This window comes from Pseudonaja textilis, chromosome Z, assembly GCF_049901715.1.
Source record: "Pseudonaja textilis isolate UNSWEBS1 chromosome Z, rPseTex1.2, whole genome shotgun sequence".
In the NCBI taxonomy this organism is placed as follows: domain Eukaryota; kingdom Metazoa; phylum Chordata; class Lepidosauria; order Squamata; family Elapidae; genus Pseudonaja; species Pseudonaja textilis.
The window spans coordinates 131628875-131650787 of record NC_142008.1 but is presented as its reverse complement, the minus strand read 5'-3'; the positions used below and the strand labels follow the sequence as shown (position 1 = coordinate 131650787).

Genomic DNA, 21913 nt, shown 5'->3' with positions numbered 1-21913 from the left:
ACTGCATTTAAAAAGACTGCTGCATGCTGGGTGATTTTCTAAGGTAGTTCCTGCAGAGTGCATTGCAGTAGTCCAACTGTGCAGTGAGAATGATTCCTGATGTCAAGTCTTCCCATTCCACTGCTGCAAGTAACATTAATCTAGCATGTAGGGAGAAATACTAAAGTGTGTTTTAAAAAGCAAGCACCAGTCTGGGTGTCACAACCACAGAGATTTTTCAGTATTCAACAAGCATCATTCCTTATTTGAAGTGCGGTCAATCCATTCAATGATTTTCCAAACCTGGCCACTTTAACAAGTGTGGACTTCATTTCCCAGAATTCTCCAGTCAGTATGTGGCCGAGCTTGAAGAACACTGATCCACACCAATCAAATAGCAGGTGGGAATAAAGGCAAGCCAATGAGAACTTCGGATGAACAATCGCGCAGGCAAACGTGAGCGGAAGTAATGAAGCACGTACAGTAAGGAGGCAACGGCCACGCCCCTAAAAAGAACAAAGGGGCGGAGCTCGATAGTACTCGGGGAACAACGATTCAGGAAACGGAGTACATTTGTGGAGATTTTTAGCACGGTCATAAGCATCGGGGATGAACATTCTTCCCAAAAAGTCGTGGCACGTCCGCAACAAAGACAATGTGGCTCGCGTACGACGGGACGAAGCGGAGGCTGAAGTTCAGAGGCAAAAGAGGGAGGCCCGCGTCCTGCTGGCTGAACAGGAGGTAAATAGTCACGAAGGGGCATGCGCAAAGGGGGCCGTACTCTTAGGTTTGGAATTATTGCGCGTGCGCTGTATCCCAAGTCGAGGCAATTGATTTAAAACATTCTACTGCGCATGCGGATTCGGTCCATCTGTTTTTCTGTGGAGGGAATGTCTCAGTTCTGGGAAGGGAATTGAACATCAAATTCATTGTGATAATACTTTGGTACATGCATCTAATCAAATCCATAAGAGTTAAGTGCTTCCGAATGGACAGATCTAACTCCCTAGTGTGGAAGTGAGGTCAAAACTGTTTCCAGAGACCTAGCTAACCCCGTTTGTCTACGCTTCAATGGGATCTAAACATTCTGTCTTGATTCTGTCTCCTTGTGCATTCTGCTTACAGAATGACCCTTCATTCATCTTCCTGAATGGATTAATAAACAAAGCCAAACCCGGATTTTATCCAGACTTTTAGAAAAAAATCTGAACAAGGTGGCAGACAGTTTGGTTTTGACAAGAATTGTATTCCATTGTCAAAATCAAAGTGCCTGCCATCTTGTTCAGATTGTCTGTATTCTGTAACAACAAAAGCATCCTAAGTTTTAAAAAAGGCATTTAAACAAATCAGAAAGATGACTTGAGCCTCAAAGTTATCTTTGGGGTATTCTTACACACTCCAAGAATGAGATTTCTTTACATTTCTGGGAGGAAGATATTCCAATGATGTGGGCCATGCATTGAAAAGGCTGATAAGAGTTTTACTGATCTAATGATTCGATTTACATACCTGCCCACCTCAACAGTGATTCTGAATGGAGATCAGTGATAAAAATGAAACAATACACATGCACACAAACCAAAATACACAGCAACTGAGAAAACCCAAGAGTTTTCACTGATGCAGGAGACTGATCACTTGGCGCATTCAGAGCTCCAGAACTGAACATAGTGCTAGATCTTTTAAGCGCTTTATGAAAGACAGCAATTGTATCCTAGATTTTAATTGGCAGCTAATTTTGAATGTGAAACAGAATTCAATATCTGGGATTCTTCTGTACATCTGGCTTGAATAGATGAAACTTGAGAAAAGCCTGATTTAAGAATAGTCAATCTGAAAGGCCCTAGTTTTAAACTGAGGAACTAAATTCTTTGCCAAAATCGATTCTGCTTAATCTGGGATTTGATTGAAACCAGGATTTCTGCTGCTGTTATTAAATCAATGGAAAAATAGAAGAGAATAGAAGAAAACTGGTAAGGTATCATAAGACTATTGTTATTCTTCTAAATGTTGAAATATTCCATTGTTATTTCCTTTAATCTGAAGCTTAATATGGAGGGAACCAATGAATAAGATGTAAAGCTCTGTATAATGTATTAAAAGTGTCTTTTTCTGGACTTCTCCCACGCTTATATTCTAACATTCTTTTAATATTATTTTCTTTGCCTTTTCTGACACAGTCTAAATATACCCTGAATTGAATAATTTATCTTTACTACGACAGGGTCAATTATCTTGCAAGAAATTAAATAGACCAATGTGAGAGATTAAAAAGTTGGAAAAGTGATTGTTGATACATAGAGAATGATACAAGATAAGGGAAATGTTCAAAATCAAGGATCTGCCATTATTTATGTTCTTGATTGTATTACTGTATTCCTATCATCTGAAGAGATCTGGTAAAGTCTAATTTAAAGGATAGCTGATTTATTTACATTCTGTTTAAACACAATAATTAAATGTAGACTCTGGCTTGAAAGATTTTTTTTATTATCTTCTTACTTGCTCTTGATCTGAAACACACAGAGACTTCCATACTATTTAGGATGTTATCTAGAACAAATTGGGGTATTGACCTACATATGAGCCTTGGATAAATATCTGCCTTTTGATTTTAGGCCCGGACTGAATTCTTACGGAAGAAAGCACGTCTGTCAGATGCAGGAGGTGATAAGAGTGGTTTAGACCTTGTTTCTTTGGATTCAAAAAAGCCCTCAGGACACCTTAACCTCTTTCAGGGGTTGCAAGAGGGCGGCAACAAAGAATATGAGGAGGAGAAGAAGCAGGAAAAGGTAATGGTGGAAAACTAGGATTGGAGATTACCAAAATTCTAATTTCTCTAATTTACCTAAGTGGGCACTGAAAGCCTTGGGATAGGCAGGTTTCTGTTTATGGGTTCTGGGAACGAAATATGGACAGTAGTATTAATATTTAGGTATAGATCTTTTAAATATATTAAATCTGCTTGTTGGTAAATAGAATCCCGATTTAGCAGGATTTTTTTTTACACTAAATGCATTTTTCCTTCCTGGTACTCTAAACAACTTCAGGCTAATATGTCAATGAAAACTCTCAGTCATCCAGGCAAAAGTGTCTGAAGGTTGAATCATGGCAACTGGATTCAACTTTCAGATACTTTTGCCTGGATGATTTGGGTGTTTTCATTGACACATTGCAATGCATTTTGGAGAGGAAACGCATGAGGTTATGGCAAGAGTTGATACCCAAAGACTCTCTTCATAGCTTCTTTGCTCTGACTTTTAAAGCTGCCTGGAGGAGCAGCAAAACATCTCAAAATAAAAAAAAAATTAAATCCTGTTGCCATGATTCAACCTTTAGATAGCTTCAGTTACTTTTTGCATTCTAAATACCATGTTCTTGTACTTTAAACCACAGTACCACAGTGCCTGTTGGTTAATTAAATTAATTAAACCTGTCAGAAGGGTGGGATTATAATTCATTAGTGATATTCTGCATTGGGTCCCAGGGAGTTCACTGAATCCACAATAAGCAGTTTGCTTTAGGGAAGAAGAATAGGGAAATACTCCTTTGGATAGAATTATATACGCACTATAATGTGTGTGTGTGTGTGTGTGTGTGTGTGATGGATGGATAGCATGAGTAATTTCCTTGGCTTTTTATTCCTTACAGGAGCGAAAGGAAAAAGCTCTAGGAATCCTAACTTACTTGGGCCAAAGTGCAGCGGAGTCTCAGACATCCATTCCCTGGTACCAGGAGCTGCCAGATCGTAGCAAAGCCATTGCCAAGGATGAGAAACTTAAGGGAAGGCTGGACCCTCTGGCTGAGATGGGGAAACATTTATACAAGAAGAAATGCTCTCATAAAAAAGAAGAAAAGAAAGAAAAAGGAAAACCGGAGCACAATGAAAGCAAAGGAAAACTCGCACTCAGGTGGGTATCCTTTTTGTTGTGCACCCAGGAAAATTGTCAATATTGAGCAGCAAATGGCTGGATCAACTACTCATTCTTTGCCAGGCAGCTTTGATTTTGGGAGACAAGATAGGGAGAAACTGACTTGTCGCTAAACTGAAGCTGTTACTTGATGTAGAGTATCAACCTGTAATTGAATGCTGCAAGAAACAAACTATGGTTAATATTTAGGGTATATGGAGTGTTTTTTTTTTTTTTGCCAATATTGTTGGAAGATATATCACACTGGAAAGCAGAATGTAGGGTGGTGGGCCTACTGGTATTTGAGGATTAGATCAGATTTTTTACATGGCTGCCAAACTACCTTCGCCAGGCCAGTGTTTTAAGTGTTATTTTCGGATGCAAACTGCATTGCATCTTTTGCTTGTCTGGAATAAAACCAGCTTATGTGTAGCTATTATAGAAAGACAGGGCCAGTGGTGGTATTCAGCCTGTTCGCATTGGATCGGGAGAACCGAATCTGGCGTGGGTCGCTGAACCGGTAGTAAGTTCTGGCTGGCCACGCCCCCCACCTGCATTTTTTGCCTCCCAGAGCCCCAGAGGAGCCTTAGGGGAGCAAAAATGCCCCCCCCCCGAGGCTCCTCTGTAGCTAAGAAGCTCCCAAAAATGGGTGGGGACTGCAAAAACAAAAAAAGCCACGCCCACCCAGTCACATGGCCATGCCCACCAAGCCATGCCCACAGAACTGGTAGTAAAAGTTTTTGAATCTCATCACTGCCCAGGGCATGTGCTGAAGGTACATGACAGTATCAGCCATGTTGGAGTTAAGCTGATTAAAAGAATAGCCCAGTGATGCCCAAAGAACACGTGCACGCACATCCCAAAATGGAATGTGCACAAGGCCCCCGCGCATGCAGCCTGCCTCTGCATGCACCCCCCCACACACACATGCATGACAGAGACCCAAAGACCAGTTGGCCAGCGGAAGGCATGCGTGGCAGAGCTGACCTGGGCGAGGCTTGCCTGCCCACAGCGAGGGTTGTCTGTGCCACCTCTGGAACATGTGCCATAGGTTCGCCATCACAGGAACAGCCCTTCTAATTCTACAGTAGTCAAGATACATATGCTACTTTTAACCGGGTCCTGAGAAGTAGAGCCAGGTTTGTGCTGCTGTGCTGCTATACAGGTAGTCCCTCGACTTACGACCACAATGGAGCCCAAAATTTCCATTGCTATTGCTAAACAAGACAGCTGTTAAGTGAGTTGCGCTGCATTTTACAATCTTTTGGACCGCTGCTAAGCGAATCACTGCAGATGTTAAGTGAATTTGGCTTCCCGCTGACTTTGCTTGTCGGAAGCTAGCTGGAAAGGTTACAAATGGTGATCATGTAGCTTTGGGACAGGGCATCTATCGCAAATGCATGCCCCTTGTCAAGCGCCCAAATTTTGAACAAGTGGCCACTGGGGATACTGCAAGGATGGTAAGTGTAAATACCAGTCATGTCATTTTTCTCATTGACATTGCAACTTCAAATGGTCACTAAATGAATGGTTGTATGTCAAGGACTAACACTTAGTGCTTTACAGCAGTTTCTGAGTGGTTTATAAATATTAGCATATTGCTGCCAACAATCTGGATCTTTATTTTACCAACCTTGGAAGAATGAAAGGCTGAGTCAAACTTGAGTGCTGTCAGGATTGAACTCCTGGCTGTGGGCAGAATTAGCCTGCAATACTGCATTCTAACTACTGTACCATCATGGCTCCTACTACCTGTAATTCCCTAAAATTCAGTGCATGCTTGGAGAGCCCAAAACGCCTGATTAATGAGGAGACAGAATTCAGGGAAACCGTATCTTTGCCTTCCCTCATGAATTGATGAACTTTCCTGGGCCCCATGTCTCTTCTCTTTCCTCCCTGTTGCTTTCCTTTTTCCTCTACAGGCCTCCATCTTCTTCCCCATCATGCTCTCTGGAACAGCTCCGCCAGGAAAGGTTGCAGCGGGAACGGGCAGAACGAGCTCGAACCGAATCTCTTCTTGCCCAGAGATCTGGAATGGGCCCACGCCAGGAGGAAGAAATGGAAATGGATGAAAGGAAACGTGGCTACAACTCACAGTTCAACCCTCAGTTGGCAAGACAGAGGGCAGTAAAAGACAGTCGAACTGAGTGGGTATAAAGCAGGAAATCTGCTTGGTCATACCCAATTTCTTCAGCTGAAAATGTTCAGTGCAAAATGCTTCAGACTTCCTGGCCGTAAACCTGCAAAACCAGGCCATATGGCTTCAAGGATGACTTTTGCTCAATTATAATTATCACTCACTGAAACACAATATTGAGCAGGAAAGTCAGCCAAGCAATTAATGTCTATTCTTGATGTTTGTTCTGAATTGCCATAAAACATAAAAAAAGCTGGATTGATAACGGATGATTTCCCAATTCAGTAACTTATCTGCTTTATTCTTTATAGCCTTCCTGAATAAAAATTTAAAAATATATTACGGGGCACCATATTGATGATTCTGAATTTAATTGTAAATGCAGCAACAGCAAACCTGGAGAACTGAGGCAGGGCCATATCTATCTATCTCAAAATATTAGTTTACTGCCCTAAGAGATGGACCAAGGTACTAGTCAAAAGCACCAAGTCTGGCATACACTGAGACGACTTCAAGAATGAATGGTGGAAGATCCCAGAAGTGGTGAGGGGGTCATTCTTCCACTTTTTTGTATGTGGTCCCGTTGAGAAAATTAGTATTGCCAGTTTTCCTGCTTTTGTAATTCAGTGCTCATCTTCGTATGTGACCATCTGCCATTATAGAGGAATGAGCATGAGAAAGGTTTTGGCCCACTGTGAAGATTTAACCTTGTAATAAGAGCATTTCAGAGGCAGTCGTAATGTTCTATTTTTTTTAGATGTGAAAGACTGGAGCACTTCACGGTAATGCAGGCTAAGTGATGTAGAAAAGGTTATGATGTGTTAATTAGCCAAGTTATGTAAAAACGGGACTGTACTTTTCCCAGAATTTGAGACTACAAAAACAATCTTAAAACAATTATGTAGTTTTGCTTGGCTTGCTCTATTGCAAGAAACTGAGATTGGTTTGTAATGTGGGACTTAAAGCTTAGCATGCTATGTATTGTAATTATGATTGACTGTTTGTGATCAGATCATTGCAGGATTCTCGAGGTTGGTTGTGAAATAAGTGGCCACAATTTGCTTCAAATGTTGCTTGGTATGGCTTTTTCATTATTCAAATAAACATTTACCTTTTTAATATATTCTCGTTCAGATGTCCTGGTCAGCCATAAGCTATACTATTTTGGAATATTACAAACTGTCACAAAATGTAGCAAATAGCCTTGTTCAAAGCTAAGGAAATTTACTTCTAGTCATACTTATAAAAATAAATTTAGGCTTTAGGCTTCTAAGTAGGCTTTATAGAGAAAGGTGTGACATTATTGCCACTACATGTATAGTTCATGTATAGTGAATGTGGCTTCCAGCCCTTAAATGGGTTCAAAAGGATAGCACTGGAGGCAATAAAGATAATTCTTGAATTACAACCGTTCATTTAGTGGCCATCTGAAGTTAAAACAGCACTGAAAAAAGTGACTTCTGACACTTTTTCAAAAGTACAACCATTGCAGCATTACCATGGTCGATCAACATCCAAACATTTGACAACTGATTCATAGTTGCGGTGTCCCAGGATCATCTTTTTGACAAGCAAAGTCAGCGGGAGAGCCACTTAACAATCACGTTGTTAACTGAACAATTGCTGTGGCAAGAAAGGGTGTAAAATGGGGCAAAATTCACCTGTCTTGCTCAGCCACAGAAATTTTGGGCTCAATTTTGGTTGTTAAGTCAGGGGACTACTTGTATTATAATCCAGGGAGCCTTCAGACAGGACTTGAGTATAGTGTGCTGACTCATTCTGACTCACAGCTCATATCCCAAAAGATTAAGGAGTCCTTTCTCCCACCCCCAAGGTTTGATGGTTTTCATCCCCCTTCCCTGTACAACAGAAGAAGAACACTCATATAAAACTATTTATTCATAAATATTTTCCAAAATGAAAATAGGCTTACGAAAAAATATCTTAACAGCGGCGTGGGCAGGATGCTCCAGTTCAGGGGGCTGGTTGAGAAAAGAGATCAGTTACACCTCCCCCACCCCTCAGAGTTTCCACGTGTGTCTCCCTTTCCAATTAGGAACAAATTGCAAGTCTTACTGGGGTGCGGGGGTGGGGGGGGCGTGTCTTCCTGTGAGAGGAGCAGCAGATTAGATACAAGCTCTTATCCAATTTACGGTGGCAATATTTTGGAAGGTTGGAAAGGAGAAGCAGCAGTTGGGCGGGGGGAATGGGGGGACAAGGTAGAATCCCTAAAATCATCGTTCCAGACACGACAGGGACTCTTTCCAACAAGGAGGGCTTAAAGGCCACCTAAGGGGTTCTAAAATGGCCTTTAAGGAGCCCTCCTTGCAACTTGCAAGAAAACAAAAAACAAGTAAAAAAATTATGGCAGCCAAAAACTGACGGGCCAATCCATCAGAATTTCTGTGGTCACCGGGGAGCCTTTGTAACCTGAGGTTGATGCTTCCAAAATTTGCAAATCCTGTTGTTTTTGCCAATTTGCCATTTCCAGCAGTGGCGGGTGGACGAGGGGGTCGGAGAGCGGTCACCACAAAGGTTCATGGGACCCAATATTGTCAAAATCTAGTTTGGTGAGGGCTGGCAAGAGGGCAATTGGGGTGTTCGTGTTTGCTGCAATAATTACGGGGCTGAAATGCTCTTATTTGGAACACACACAACAAAATGGAGAACAGGGGAAGTCACTCTTTTGGTGGGATTCTCAAATTCTTTTTTCCCCCATTTAATCATTCTGACAGCCAAACCTGGCATGCAGGAATGGCGTTTCCCCCGTTTCTGACCTCTTCACAGGCAGAAGAGAGCAAAGAAAAGGCAGAGGAGAAGCCTGCCGCTGCCGCTGCCCCTCCTCCGTCCTGCGGTCATTTTTTAAAACTTGCATGCATTTTTTTTTTAAACGTGCGGCTTGCCCCCTCCCACCCCGGATGTGATCTGGGGAGGAAGATGAAGAGAGGTGAGGGGTAGGTGGGTCTTCCTTTGCTGCCGCCCTCAACACACTGCCACAGCTGTCTCTGGAAGGAAAACTTGGCACCCCCTGCTGGCTCCAGGGCATCACTGCAGGTCCCGGTCTTCCAGGTAGCGGTATTCAAAGGTGAAACCCTCCTTTTTGCGCTGGCCCCATTTCTCGTAGTCAAAGTAGATATAAGTGCCCTGAGCAGAAACAGGGAAACACAACACAATTCGTGACCTCTTGCCTGACTGAACACAATTACTGGTACTAAAGGAAATCCTGGGCTCTGTTGCCAAGATGATACCTGCTTTCATACGTGAAAGCAGGAGTCCTGTGGCTTTAAGTGGGCCTGGTTCCTTCTCTTGTAAGAGCCTCACAGAATGTTACAAGTTTACACAAACTTGAAGTTTACAACATTGGCAATTTGGGAAGAAGCAGTTCCTTCACACCTTCCCTTGTGTGAGGGTGAGGTACGGAAGAATCAAAAGCATCCTTTTTTCTGTTTTGGGCGATGGGAAAATGGCACAGTCACTTTTTTGGGTGATGGACGACATCAGCCGCAAAAGGACCTCCATCTTGTCTTCTTTAAGGAATGAGATATGAGTAATTTAGCAGATGGGTAATTGACCACATTTACAAACATTCGTCCATGCAGCTGACTGCAGCAGAGAGAGAACTGGGACCAACTCATTCACCAACGTATACATGGCATCACCCTGGAATCTGCATAGCCTAGGTTCATTATATTATAGGAAAACAACTTCTAATTCTTATGGAAGAATAATTAATTTAAAAAATCTGCAGAAGGCACCAGGTTTTTCCAAACAGGAACCGGATTTAGTTAATTCTTCTGTTTTCCCTCTATTCTGCCCATGAAAGTTATAAGAAACAATACATTCTTAAAACCCTGATGAAGGCACAGCTACTATTTCAAGTGCAGAAAAGGTGACCATGATCTTAAACAGTGCCTCATGCTCCGTAAGGGTATATTTGGAATAGTTATGACCTATCCCTGCTGTGCCAAGTAAGAATGGATAATGATTGTTTGGACCTTGATTTCAGATTAAAAGAAAAAGAATGCCCCTTATGACCTGTATGGTAACTAAACCCTGCATTGCTACAATAAATACAAGGTCATAGCTGTTGCTAATCTGAATCAAACTGGGTTTTTTTTCTTTTTAACTGTTTTTACAGATAATTTTTGACTTACAACTGTTTGCTTAGTGACCATTCAAACTTACAACAGGCCACCCCAGGCCTTCAACTCAGATTCAAAGTTCTGATGGCTTCTCCCCTGGTCACATGATTGCCTTTTAAGCACTCAGCAACCTCCCATATTTATGGCCGCTCACATATCCTGTAATTAGGTGACTTACAATACTGGGGAAAAAAACACCCACTGTGAACAATGGATTCATCTAATGACTAGAGTGTTTGCTTAACGACCACTGCAAAAAAAAAAAAAAGACTGTAAAGTCAGGTGTCATCACAGGGTGATCTGCTTAATGACTGGCATGACTTACAACTGTAATTCTGGGCTCAAGTCAAGGAATACCTGCATATACAATTTACTGAGCGTTGAATAACAACAACAAAAAAATGACTAAGACTTGAGAATTGCTCAAAGTCCTTGGAACGAGCTTGTTCCCCACACAAAATGCCATGTTGTGTGAAGTGCTCTGCTCAAAATGGACAATTACACGCTCAGTTGTGTTCTTCCTATGAGGAACAGATCACCAGGTAAATACAGGTAAAATTGTATGGACGGGCCCGTCTTCCGCTACCTTCACCCTCACCTGCTCAAACTCATCAGTGATGGTCTTGGGTTCTTCGTGCCGCTGAAACCACATCATGTACTTTGTATGGAAGCGCCACGATTGCTTCTTCAGTGCCTTCGCTGCCAGGTATTGTGCCTTCGTACCCTGTGAAGTGAGAGAGGGAAAACAGATCAGAGCTGTGGGCTTTTATGGGTTGAGGGAAGACGCACAAGGCAGTCCTTCACAGGCAGGAGCCAGCGAGGAGAGGCAGCACGATCCTTCTCCGACTACCCAAAGGGGGTGGGGGGGAAGGGGCTGCCTGTTACCTCCAGGTAGTAGAAGATGAAGAAAAGAGTCTCTGTGGAGAGGCGCTGGTAGAATTCCACCGTGTCGGAGTGTGGAGGAGGCATCTGGTGGTGGTATGGAGGAGTCGGACAGGGATTCCGAGGCAGGTATTGCCTGTGAGATGGGGACGAGACGGGAGAACAAGAGCAGAAAAGACAGAAGTAAGACTACGAGAAAATCAGGGAATTCACATGATTTCTGTGAGTTCTCCCCGGCATAACAACACAGGCTCCTAAGTGTGGGGAATAATAATATCCCGCCTAAATCCTTCCTCAACTGATGGCCATCTGAAGTCTGGATCCTAAGGTGGTCAGGGCCCATTCCCTCCCTCTTCCCACTATAGCCTGCATTCTCATGCACAGCATTAGGAGCGAGTCCCAAAGGTTCTTTTTCAAGAGGCAACTGGACTTTTGCGGGTGGGGTGGGGTTGGAAGATATTTCACTCCTCATCCAAGGAGCTTCTTCAGCTCTTGAGAAGTAAAATATCTTCAAAGAAAAACCAGAAAGTCCAGTTGTCTCTTGAAAAAGCATCTTTGGGACAACTGTGACCTGGATGACTGAGAATCTCCATAGACATTAAGAGCGATTCTTCACAAACAGGCCAGCCCACCTGGGAGGGAGGGAGGGAGGGAGGAAAGGAAGGGAGGGAAGGAAGGAAGGAAGGAAGGAAGGAAAGAAAGAAAGAAAGAAAGAAAGAAAGAAAGAAAGAAAGAAAGAAAGAAAGAAAGAAAGAAAGAAAGAAAGAAAGAAAGAAAGAAAGAAAGAAAGAAAGAAAGAAAGAAAGAAAGAAAGAAAGAAAGAAAGAGGAACACTTTGTGTTCATGATGAAAAGTGTGGGAAGTTCAAAGAGTTCTCAAACTCTGGGTCATGACACTTAAGTGAGTGGGGAGGCAACACACATTTTTGTGGGCTTGGAACAAGCACTGCTACCAGAATTTGCTCCTTTTGGTGCCCTGACAAGCATTTGTCAAGCATAGAGCAGAAGTGAGGTCAGACAGAATCCAGCTACATTCAATCTATTTATTTACCCCAATGTCCAACGGACAGCACTTTTCTTTCATGAGTGAAGGGAAATATACGTGTCCCAGGATAATGTTGCGGAATCCCATTTGGGCTGGTCACTAGGACCAGAGGTTGTCTTCCGAACTTTTGGACTTGTGCTGGAGCCCATCTTCAGAGGACTTATCTGTGTGCTTGTGTGTGATATTTATATGATGCCTGTTGTCTGTAGCTTTTTAGATGTAGACTGGGGGTGTTGATGGCTGGCTATTATTGGCTGCTGTTTCCTTGCGCTGCCAAGTCCCTGTCTCCTAAGTGCTTGATAAGCTCGGAGTTAATCAGCACTCCTATTGATTGACTCTCTCTCAGGCTTCAATCACTTCCCTGGCTGTTTTTGTTCTTGCTCACCCAACAACCGTTAGTAGCTGCAAAATTGAATGTATGCCCTTGTTTATTGCAGTGTGATGCTAGTAAGGCAAATTTGGGTCTCCTCGTCTTGACTGTTCCACTTGTGTTCTTGCAATCTGGCTGGCGGCCCTGCATGGGTTGCCCCTGTGACTATGTAGGACAGACGGGGAGGAAGCTAACCATCATATTCCGAATGATTTACCCCCAGCTTATCAAGTACTTATGAAGGGGAGGCTTTGCAGCATAAGGAGCCAACAGCAACCAATAATAGTCAGCGTTCAAGACCTCAATCTACATCGGAAAAACTACACAATAGATGCTATATAAATACCACACACAGAACAGCCCAAAGTGCATAGAGAATTTCTCTGACGATGGGCTCCAGCATGAGTCCAAAAGCTCGGAAGATAAAGTCCCTGGTCCCTGTGACCAACTCAGATTGGATCCTGCAACAGTTTTCCTTGCCTCTCATATGTTATTTGCAACCTCTCCCTCTGCCAATCCCAGGGAAAAGGCTAGAAGGCAGCTTCTGCAGCGGTTCATAGCCTTCTAATGGCAGCCAGGAACGACTAGCACGCATGTGCAGGGGAACCTTCACCTTTAATGGCAGCCGGGATACAACAGGCATTGCTCTATGTCTGGTTTGTCTACCTGATGTGCTTATCAGCATTTCCTGACTGCATGGATGCACATGGCGACTGGATCAATTTTAGAAGCTGGCTGGGATGGTGAGAGGGTCACAGAAAGTGAACAACTCAAGGACTGAATGCTTGAGCAAGGTCATATTTGGAAGGCCAGCCCTGATGCCTTACACACCACAACTAGGATTGCTGTTAAGGGTTAGGGTTTCTTTCCCATTGGCTTGTCCAGGCAGTGCAATAACAAGTCCAGACAAGATTCCAATTCCATATTCACAATCCTCATGGCCTGCAAATCTAAAGCTGAGTTGCTGCCAAAATTAGCTCCTGTGTTGCCCAGACAAGCCATTAGCAAAGTCAGGATCTTTTTTTAATACAAATTTGGGGCTCAGTTGTGGTTGTATCTTGAGGACTAGAATAGAATAAAACTTTATTGTCATTTTAAGTGTACACTAATCAGCATACATTAAAGGCTTTATTTAATAAAATTGTAAAGTTCTGTCATGGTTTTACTTGGTATTCAGACCCAATGTTAAGTTATTAAAATGGTGTATTTATTTCTTGCCTGACCCTACCCTCTATGAAAGCATTATTTTCTGTCAGGGGATGATACAGATGCATTTATTATTTTAGGGTGCATTGCAAAGTGTTAGAAACCCTTGTCTTGGATGTATGCTTGCTTTGACTTGTTGCTGAGTCCTCTCTTGCCATGGAAGTACCAACACTGGGTCTCCCATCATCCTCTGGGCTCTTTTGATCACATATGATCAAGACAACAGACACAATACAGCAGAGACATGCAACTATTCTTTGTCTAGCAGCTATATTAGACTTTTAAGCTGTGCTGGAGCCAGGTTCCAACAAATCATTAGATCAAAATGCTTAACATGTGAGTGTTACCCCGATTAAGGAATTGCCAAACAAGCTAGCAGTAAGCAACAACCCAATAAAGGAACAACCAAGACCACTCTCACCAACACTGACAGGGCAAGCCACTAGAATATAAAATGAGAGCAAACCCTACTCCCCCTTTAGTACTGATGGTGTTACCTAGTTTGGTAATAAAATGTCTGCAAAAAAAAAAAAAAAACCCAAACTCAGGGAGCACCAGGGACCTCCCATTTCTACCCCGATACAAATATTCTCTTGATATTTCTCTTCATGTAATCACCCCCAACCTATTTGACTTCGCTTTGTCCATAAAAACAGCCTTTTTTAAAAGAAGGGCTCTGGTAGCCATTCCCAAGGTTTCTCTTGACTTCCTGGCTCTGCACTCTTGCATCAATAGCCTTTAACCTATGTATTATATTTGATAAGGGAGACTTAGCTCCACAGGCAGTCTTTGACTTACAACCATTCATTTAGTGATAGTTCAAAGTTATGACAACACTGGAAAAGTGATTTATCACCAGTTCTTGCATTTACAACCATCCCAGCATCCCCCAAGGTCATGTGATCAAAACTTGGACACTTGGCAACCTGCAAATACAATAGTTGTATTTGGCACTTGGCAACCCATTTACAATAGTTGTCGTGCCCCGGGTCACATGATCACCATTTGCAACCCTTCCAACTGGCTCCAATGACTGAAGTCAGATTTGCTTAACGACCACGTTTCACTTAAGAATGGCAGTGTTTTGTTTAACAACCACGGCAAAAAAAAAGGATGATAAAATCAGGCGTGCAACTCACTTAAGAACTGCCTCACTTAGCAACAAAAATTCTGATCTCGGTTGTGGTTGTAAGTCAAGGACTACCTGTATGTTCAGAAACCATTACAAGGAGATGCTGAATGAATTTGAAAACTACATCAACAATATAAGTTTCAGAGAACTCCGAAGTCTACTCCTGCCGCCTTCCCCCATTTCTCAGAAGATTCGATCTATTGTTCCTCCAACGCCCTCACGTCGCCAGGCTTTTTCCCATGATCCCCCCTTACCGGATTCTTTCCGAATCAGAAGGGTGAGGCATGTGGTGCCAGGCGGCCTCTTCCATGGCCTGTTGGTAGAGCTGCTCCTTAATGAGAGGCACGGGCCCCAGAGGGCACACCCCAAGGGAAAGGGGGATGTTCACCTCCGATAGCTGCATGGGAGGCTGGTTGGAGGCTGGCTGAGATGTTGTGCTAGTAATTAAGATGTCAGCTGGAGCAAACAAAGAAGGAAGAACCACTCAGAGATTGTACACTTAGGGTTGTAGTTATTTTGATAATTCCTACTCCTCTCTAAGATCCTAGCAATGTGAAGATTCATGGACTTCAAGCTCCCAGAATTCTGGCTGGCTGGAAAATTCTAGGAGTTGGTCCACACACCTGAAAGTTGCCAAGTTTGAAAAATGTTGCCCTGGATCCAACTAGAAAGATTTGCCCGCCAAAAATAACTTAAGAGCAAAAATAGGTGAAAACATAAACCAGACTTCAGTGTCTATTCTGATTCTCGGTGTTTAACCTGGGAATGATTTCAGAAACTTGCAAACCAACTCCTGCGGAGCCCACCAGGGTGAAGGCTGCTGTGGAGGGGACAGCTTCTTCCCCTTTTTCTGAAGATTTCCATTTTTTCCTTCCAGATCCCTTTCTCTTTAATTTCCCTGATCCACGGTTTCACGGAGACTCTTCATTTTACTGTGCACAAAAAGTCAAATATTCTCTTTGGTTCTTACAATCCAATGGATAAAAATAAAATAGCAGTTGGCAAGTCACAGGCTAACTCCTGGCCCGAATAGATTTATTTTGATGGATATCCTGTTCTCCTTCCAAAGCAGAGGACTATTGATTCCAGAACTGCCAATATATTGGATGGCTGGAGCAAGAAGAATTAGGATTTCAGGACTTGGGTCTGATGCTTTATTGGGGCAGGTGTGTGTGTATGTGTGGGCATATGCACAGGGGTAAAATTTTGGTGGACAAGGCTATATTTAACCTTGCTGGGGACAGAAGGATTCAACTGCAAAGAATGGGACCAGATTATATATAGTAACTAAATTAGTAGACCACGAAATATATAGTGAATAAATTAGATCAACTAAATACTGTGGACATAATATACTTAGACTTCAGCACGGCATTTGACAAAGTAGATCACAACCTACTTCTTGGTAAACTAGAAAAAAAAATAGCATCACCACCAAACGGATTTGTAACTGGCTGACAAACCGTACTCAATGAGTAGTCTTTCATGGGTCTACATCTACATGGAGGAAAGTAAAAAGTAGGGTTCCACAAGGTTCTGTCTTAGGCCTAATACTCTTGAATATCTTCATAAATGCTTATATGAGGGCACAGAGGGAGAACTTACCAAATTTGCAGATGATACTAAGCTGGCAGGAATAGCTAATGCTCTAGAAGATAGGCTCAAGATCCAGATGGATCCTGACAGACTTGAACACTGCGCCCTATCTAACAAAATGGAATTCAATGTAGAGAAAAGTAAAGTCTTACACTGTTTTGGCCTTGTTCCTGACCCACAGCTTAAGGGAGGAGACACCCTTTTTCTCACTTACCCCTTTCAGCCAAGTGAAGAGATGGCACCGGGTCTTCTATGCTAGAGCTGATCGCTGCCCTCTCAGCAATGGATTTCAATGTACTCAGAGGTTCAGGTGCCTACAGGGCAAAAGGTAATGAAGAAAGGAGGCGCGTTTAAGAACTCTGCTAAAAACAAAATGAATAAGCAAAGTTTCTGAGAGAGCTCAAGCCAATCATGGTTTCTCTGATTAGCAAACCTTACAGAGCTGTTGAAAGGCTAACATGGAACAAAACCAGCTTTGTGCACCAGCTCCAGTGGTTCTGTTCTAAAACAGTTAAAGCCATGCTGAATCACACCAAAGGCCTCTGCGGTGCCCGCCCAAGAACAAACCAAGACTTTTCTGAGAAATTCTCAGGCAGACAAATCGGAATGAAAGCATCCTCACGTTTCCCAGTAATTAACATCCTCAAATATTCTGCCCCTGGTTCTGAAGGAAATGTATTTGGTGACATGGCCAGCAGCCACTGACATATTCGCCTTTTAATTTAGCTTCTTTTAAAGCTACATTTTGTTATACTCAATTCCACTATGCATTGACTTTAAAAAAATTATCCTGTGTTCACCAGAAAGACATGGCCTTTAACATTATGGGAAATGGATAAAGACATTTTCCCTTTCTCTTTATTCCCATGTCTTGTGGAATTTTATACATCCCTACAGTGTCTTCCCTTCTCTTTTGTCTCTCTATGGTTTAAAACAACAATTTATTACATTTCTTCTTGGAAAACTGCTCCAACCCTTCTATTATTTTGGTCATTCCCCTTTTCTACACTGCTCAAAAAAATAAAGGGAACACTTAAACAACACAATATAACTCCAAGTCAATCACACTTCTGTGAAATCAAACTGTCCACTTAGGTAGCAACACTGATTGACAATCAATTTCACATGCTGTTGTGCAAATGGAATAGACAACAGGTGGAAAGGAGAGGCAGGTAGCAAGACATCCCCAATAAAGGAGGGATTCTGCAGGTGGTGACCACAGAACACTTCTCAGTTCCTATGCTTTCTGATGGTTTGGTCACTTTTGAATGCTGGTGGTGCTTTCACTCTAGTGGTAGCATGAGACAGAGTCTACAACCCACACAAGTTCCTCAGGTAGTGCAGCTCATCCAGGATGTCACATCAATGGGAGCTGTGGCAAGGTGGTTTGCTGTGATTGTGCTTACAGCCCAACACCATGCAGGGCGTTTGGCATTTGCCAGAGAACACCAAGATTGGCAAATTCGCCACTGGTGCCCTGTGCTCTTCACAGATGAAAACAGGTTCACACTGAGCACATGTCACAGATGTAACAGGGTCTGGAGACGCCTGCAACATTCTGCTGCCTGCAACATCCTCCAGCATGACCGGTTTGGCAGTGGGTCAGTAATGGTGTGGGGTGGCATTTCTTTAGGGGGCCGCACAGCCTTCCATGTGCTCGCCAGAGGTAGTCTGACTGCCATTAGGTATCGAAATGAGATCCTCAGACCCTTGTGAGACCATAGCCCTGGGTTCCTCCTAATGCAAGACAATGCTAGACCTCTTGCGGCTGGAGTGTGTCAGCAGTTCCTGCAAGACGAAGGTATTGATGCTATGGACTGGCCCACCCATTCCCCAGACCTGAATCCAACTGAGCACATCTGGGACATCATGTCTCGCTCCATCCACCAATGCCACGTTGCACCACAGACTGTCCAGGAATTGGGGGATGCTTTAATCCAGGTGTGGGAGGAGATCCCTCAGGAGACTATCCTCCACCTCAACAGGAGCATGCCCAGGCATTGTAGGGAGGTCATACAGGTATGTGGAGGCCACACACACTACTGAGCCTCATTATGATTTGTTTTAAGGACATTACATCAAAGTAGGATCAGCCTGTAGTGTTTTTTCCCACTTTAATTTTGAGGGTAACTCCAAATCCAGACCTCCATGGGTTGCTAAATTTGATTTCCATTGATAATTTTTGTGTGATTTTGTTGTCAGCACATTCAACTATGTAATGAACAAAGTATTTAATAAGAATATTTCATTCATTCAGATCTAGGATGTCTTATTTTTGTGTTCCCTTTATTTTTTTGAGCAGTGTAGGATTGTGGTATCAATTTCAGCCCATAATGCTAAAAAAAAGAACATTATATTTCAAATCCAATCATACTAACCTCTAAGGTGCTTCATCAAGAGGCAACTGCACTTTCTAGTTTTTCTTCACATCCATTTTGTTCTTCAGCTGTGATTGGGGTGGGGAATGGGAAGATTTATACTCCTTGCAGACAGTTGCTGGCCATTTGCATTTTTTAAGAGTGATTAAAGCCACCTGGTTTATCAGGGTGACCTGAGTGGTGCAAATTAGTGTGGAGCCTTCTTGGAAGTATTGAAAGGACTGTGTTGTAGACTGGAGATAGATGATGTTGTATCCCTTTTCCTGTCTGTTTATTTATCTCTGGTCTACAACAGAGTCCTTTCAACAGTTCCAAGAAGGTTCCACATCCATTTGCATCACTCAGTTGATCCTGAGGACACAAATAAACCTCCAGGTGGCTTTAATGACTTGCTAAAAGAATGCAAATGACCAGTTGTCTCCAGGGAGTATAAATCCTTCCATTTCCCACCATCCAATCAGAGGTGAAGTAGCTTCCTGAATGAGAAGTGAAAACATCTTCAAAGAAAAACCAGAAAGTCCAGTTGCCTGTTGAAAAAGCACCTTTCAGACAACAATGATCTAAATCAGTGATCCCCAACCACCGGGCCCCGAACCGGTACCGGTCCGTGGATTGTTTTGTTCCAGTCTGCAAAGAATGTTTGCTCAGCATCCTGAGTTGCCTTAGCATGCTCGGTTAGTTAAGAAATGCCCTACCCAGAGAAGGAAGTGGTGCTGGAGGAGGAGGAGGAGGAGGAGGAGGCAGTAGTGGAGAAGCAAGCAACTCAGGGCGCTACCGCTCTGGCGGCTTTGCCTGCGTTTCCGAGGCTTCGATATTGGGAGAGGCAGCAAGGGCTGGAAAAGGGGAGAGCTGTGCAAGGCTCCATCTCCCTTTCCTGCCTGCACGTGGGGGGAGTGGGGGGAGGAAAGAGAGAGAGCTGGGAGCAATTCAAGGCTAGAAAACTAATGGGGAGAGCTGGCAGCGGGCGCTGGGGGAGGGGACTGTTGTTGCCGCTCCTGCCGCCATGTGTGGGAGCCCTGCATCTCAGAGACCTGAGCTGGGAGGCACGGGAACTGCAAGTGGGAGCGTTGGATGATTTCAACTCTTGGAACACGGTAGATTGGCATTTTGTAGTTCTCCGAGAAAGAGTGAGTTTTGTTTCACCTGCTTTCCTCCCCTGGTAATGCGAGAGATACTTTCTCTCTCCCCCCACCCCCAAATAATCACTGGCTGTGGCTGGGTTTGGCAGCAAAGTGCTAAAGAGAGCGATGTGCCCCCAGGGACACCTGTCCTTGCCTGTCTCCAGGTGAGGCTGGAAGAGCCCGCCTCCCCCCCGCCAGCTTTTCCTCGGCTGCAGATCTGAGCCTCTCAATCCTCCACCCAGGATCTGATAAAGGAGCTCCCACTTTCTCCCCCTCCCCCAATTAATCACCAAGAGCGGCAGTCCTTCTGCAGGCGGATGCCTGCTGAGAAGCCCCTGGAGTGGCAGCCAAGGGGCGCTGCCCGCCAAGGAGAGCAAAGCCCCCTTTCTGCCTCTGCTTCTCCCAGCAGCAGTTGCCCCGAGGCCCCTCAGTTCAGACACACACACACACACACACACACACACACCAACCGCCTGTTCTTCTGTCTCTTTGGAAGGTGCCAAGTGGGGGAGGCTTCCAGCCCAGAACAGTTTATTTTGTTATCATTAAGCACTTACATTTTTGTTATAATTAAATAAGTAAGTGTGTGTGTGTGTGTTTGTGTATGATGTATGTATGTGTGTGTGTATAATGTATGTATGTATGTATGTATGTATGTATATGTGTGTGTGTATATATATATATATATATATATAACATTAACATAAAAAATTATACTAAATATATTAACTTTTTAAAAAAATCATATTAGTGGTCCTTGGGATTTAAAAGTATGAATTTGGTGGTCCCTGAGATCCAAAAGGTTGGTGGCCCCTGATCTAGATGACTGAGAATCTCCATAGGTAATCATATCACAGATTTATTAAGGGGAATTAAGAATTTAACAGCTTAAGCACCTAATTTTATTCCTGCTGATGCTCAACAAGACACCTGGCCTTTTCCCAATTTCACTCACACAGCCAAAAAAAATCCTCACAGAATTGACAGTCCCATCTAGCCATGTATCGCAAATGCAATCTGCTTCCTAGCCAATCATCACCAGCTCATTTCCTGCCAATGTGTACATGATTAGGATACTGTTTCCCACAATTTAAAGTTTTAAATTCCTTTAAATTTGTTATTTTGTCGTCTCAGTCCTGAAGTTTTCTTTGGAAAGCTTGTGCTGCCCCATTTTTTATTTCAGACGCCTAAACAACTGAACGCTTTTTGTTCACCCGAACACCAACCCACTGATTAACAAGTTGGAAAACTCTGGTTCTATAGAGCCCAGGTCAATTGGCGTGTCCCGGATTGCAACGTTCAGGTTCTGAAAATTCTCCCAAGCCATCTTAGCCATCTCCCCCCGCCCCCACCCTCCCTCCGGCAAGTCACTGCAATGCTTTGAAACCGCCTTCTGGGTAAAAAGTACAGCGGAAGGGAACCAGAGGGCTTCTAACCTTGATCTCAGGCGTGGAGCTGAATTGGGGCGGCCCGTTGAGCAACGTCTGGGCAGATTTGCTGTCGGAGAAGCTGGGGGTGGGCGAGGCAGGTGGGTTGGCAGTCAGAGGCACCAGGAGGCTGGATCCAGTGCTGTTGCCGACACTCGATGGCTGAGGAACTGCACTGGGCTCTTTCCTATCGGGATGAAGCGAGACAAAGATGCCCCCGTTTCTTCAGGAAAAGGAGTCGGAAGAGGCGTAAGATTTTAAGGAAATAACTACAGCTGCAGATCAGAGGTGGTCCTCGGCTTATGATTACAATGGGGGAAAGAATGTTCCTTACTAAGCAAGACAGCCATTAAGCACGCCCAATTTTGCGACTTTTTTTTTTTTTTTTGGCCACGGTTGTTAAAGTGAATCAGGCAGCCGCTAAGTGAATCTGGCTTCCCTCTTTGACTTGGCCTGTTGGAAGGTTGCAAACAGCAATCACACGACCCCAGGATGCTGCAGCTCTTGGAAATAAGAGCCTGTTGCCAAGCGGCAGAATTTTGATCACGTGACTACAGGGGAGGCTGCAATGGTCTTAAGTATGAGGAC

The 21913-nt window shown here is 43.6% G+C and overlaps 2 protein-coding genes across 7 annotated transcripts in view; one reads left to right on the top strand and one right to left on the bottom strand.

Moving 5' to 3' along the window:
- The first annotated feature begins 447 nt into the window (after positions 1-447).
- LENG1 (leukocyte receptor cluster member 1) lies at positions 448-7148 on the top strand. Its single transcript, XM_026712001.2, has 4 exons — positions 448-720; positions 2598-2771; positions 3631-3890; positions 5813-7148. The coding sequence occupies exons 1-4, from the start codon at positions 589-591 to the stop codon at positions 6045-6047; spliced, it is 801 nt and encodes a 266-aa protein (XP_026567786.1). The 5' UTR covers positions 448-588; the 3' UTR covers positions 6048-7148.
- Positions 7149-7908: 760 nt separating this feature from the next.
- Positions 7909-21913, bottom strand: part of CNOT3 (CCR4-NOT transcription complex subunit 3) — a 45759-nt gene continuing 31754 nt past the window's right edge. For all 6 annotated transcript variants that reach the window (XM_087917882.1, XM_087917884.1, XM_026711801.2 and 3 more), the window contains 6 exons: positions 21335-21512; positions 16614-16713; positions 15058-15259; positions 11055-11187; positions 10768-10893; positions 7909-9171 (listed from right to left, as the gene is read on the bottom strand). In XM_087917882.1, coding sequence (XP_087774008.1) covers positions 9073-9171; positions 10768-10893; positions 11055-11187; positions 15058-15259; positions 16614-16713; positions 21335-21512 — 838 coding nt within the window. In that variant the 3' untranslated portion in view covers positions 7909-9072. The remainder of the gene's footprint in view (positions 9172-10767; positions 10894-11054; positions 11188-15057; positions 15260-16613; positions 16714-21334; positions 21513-21913) is intronic.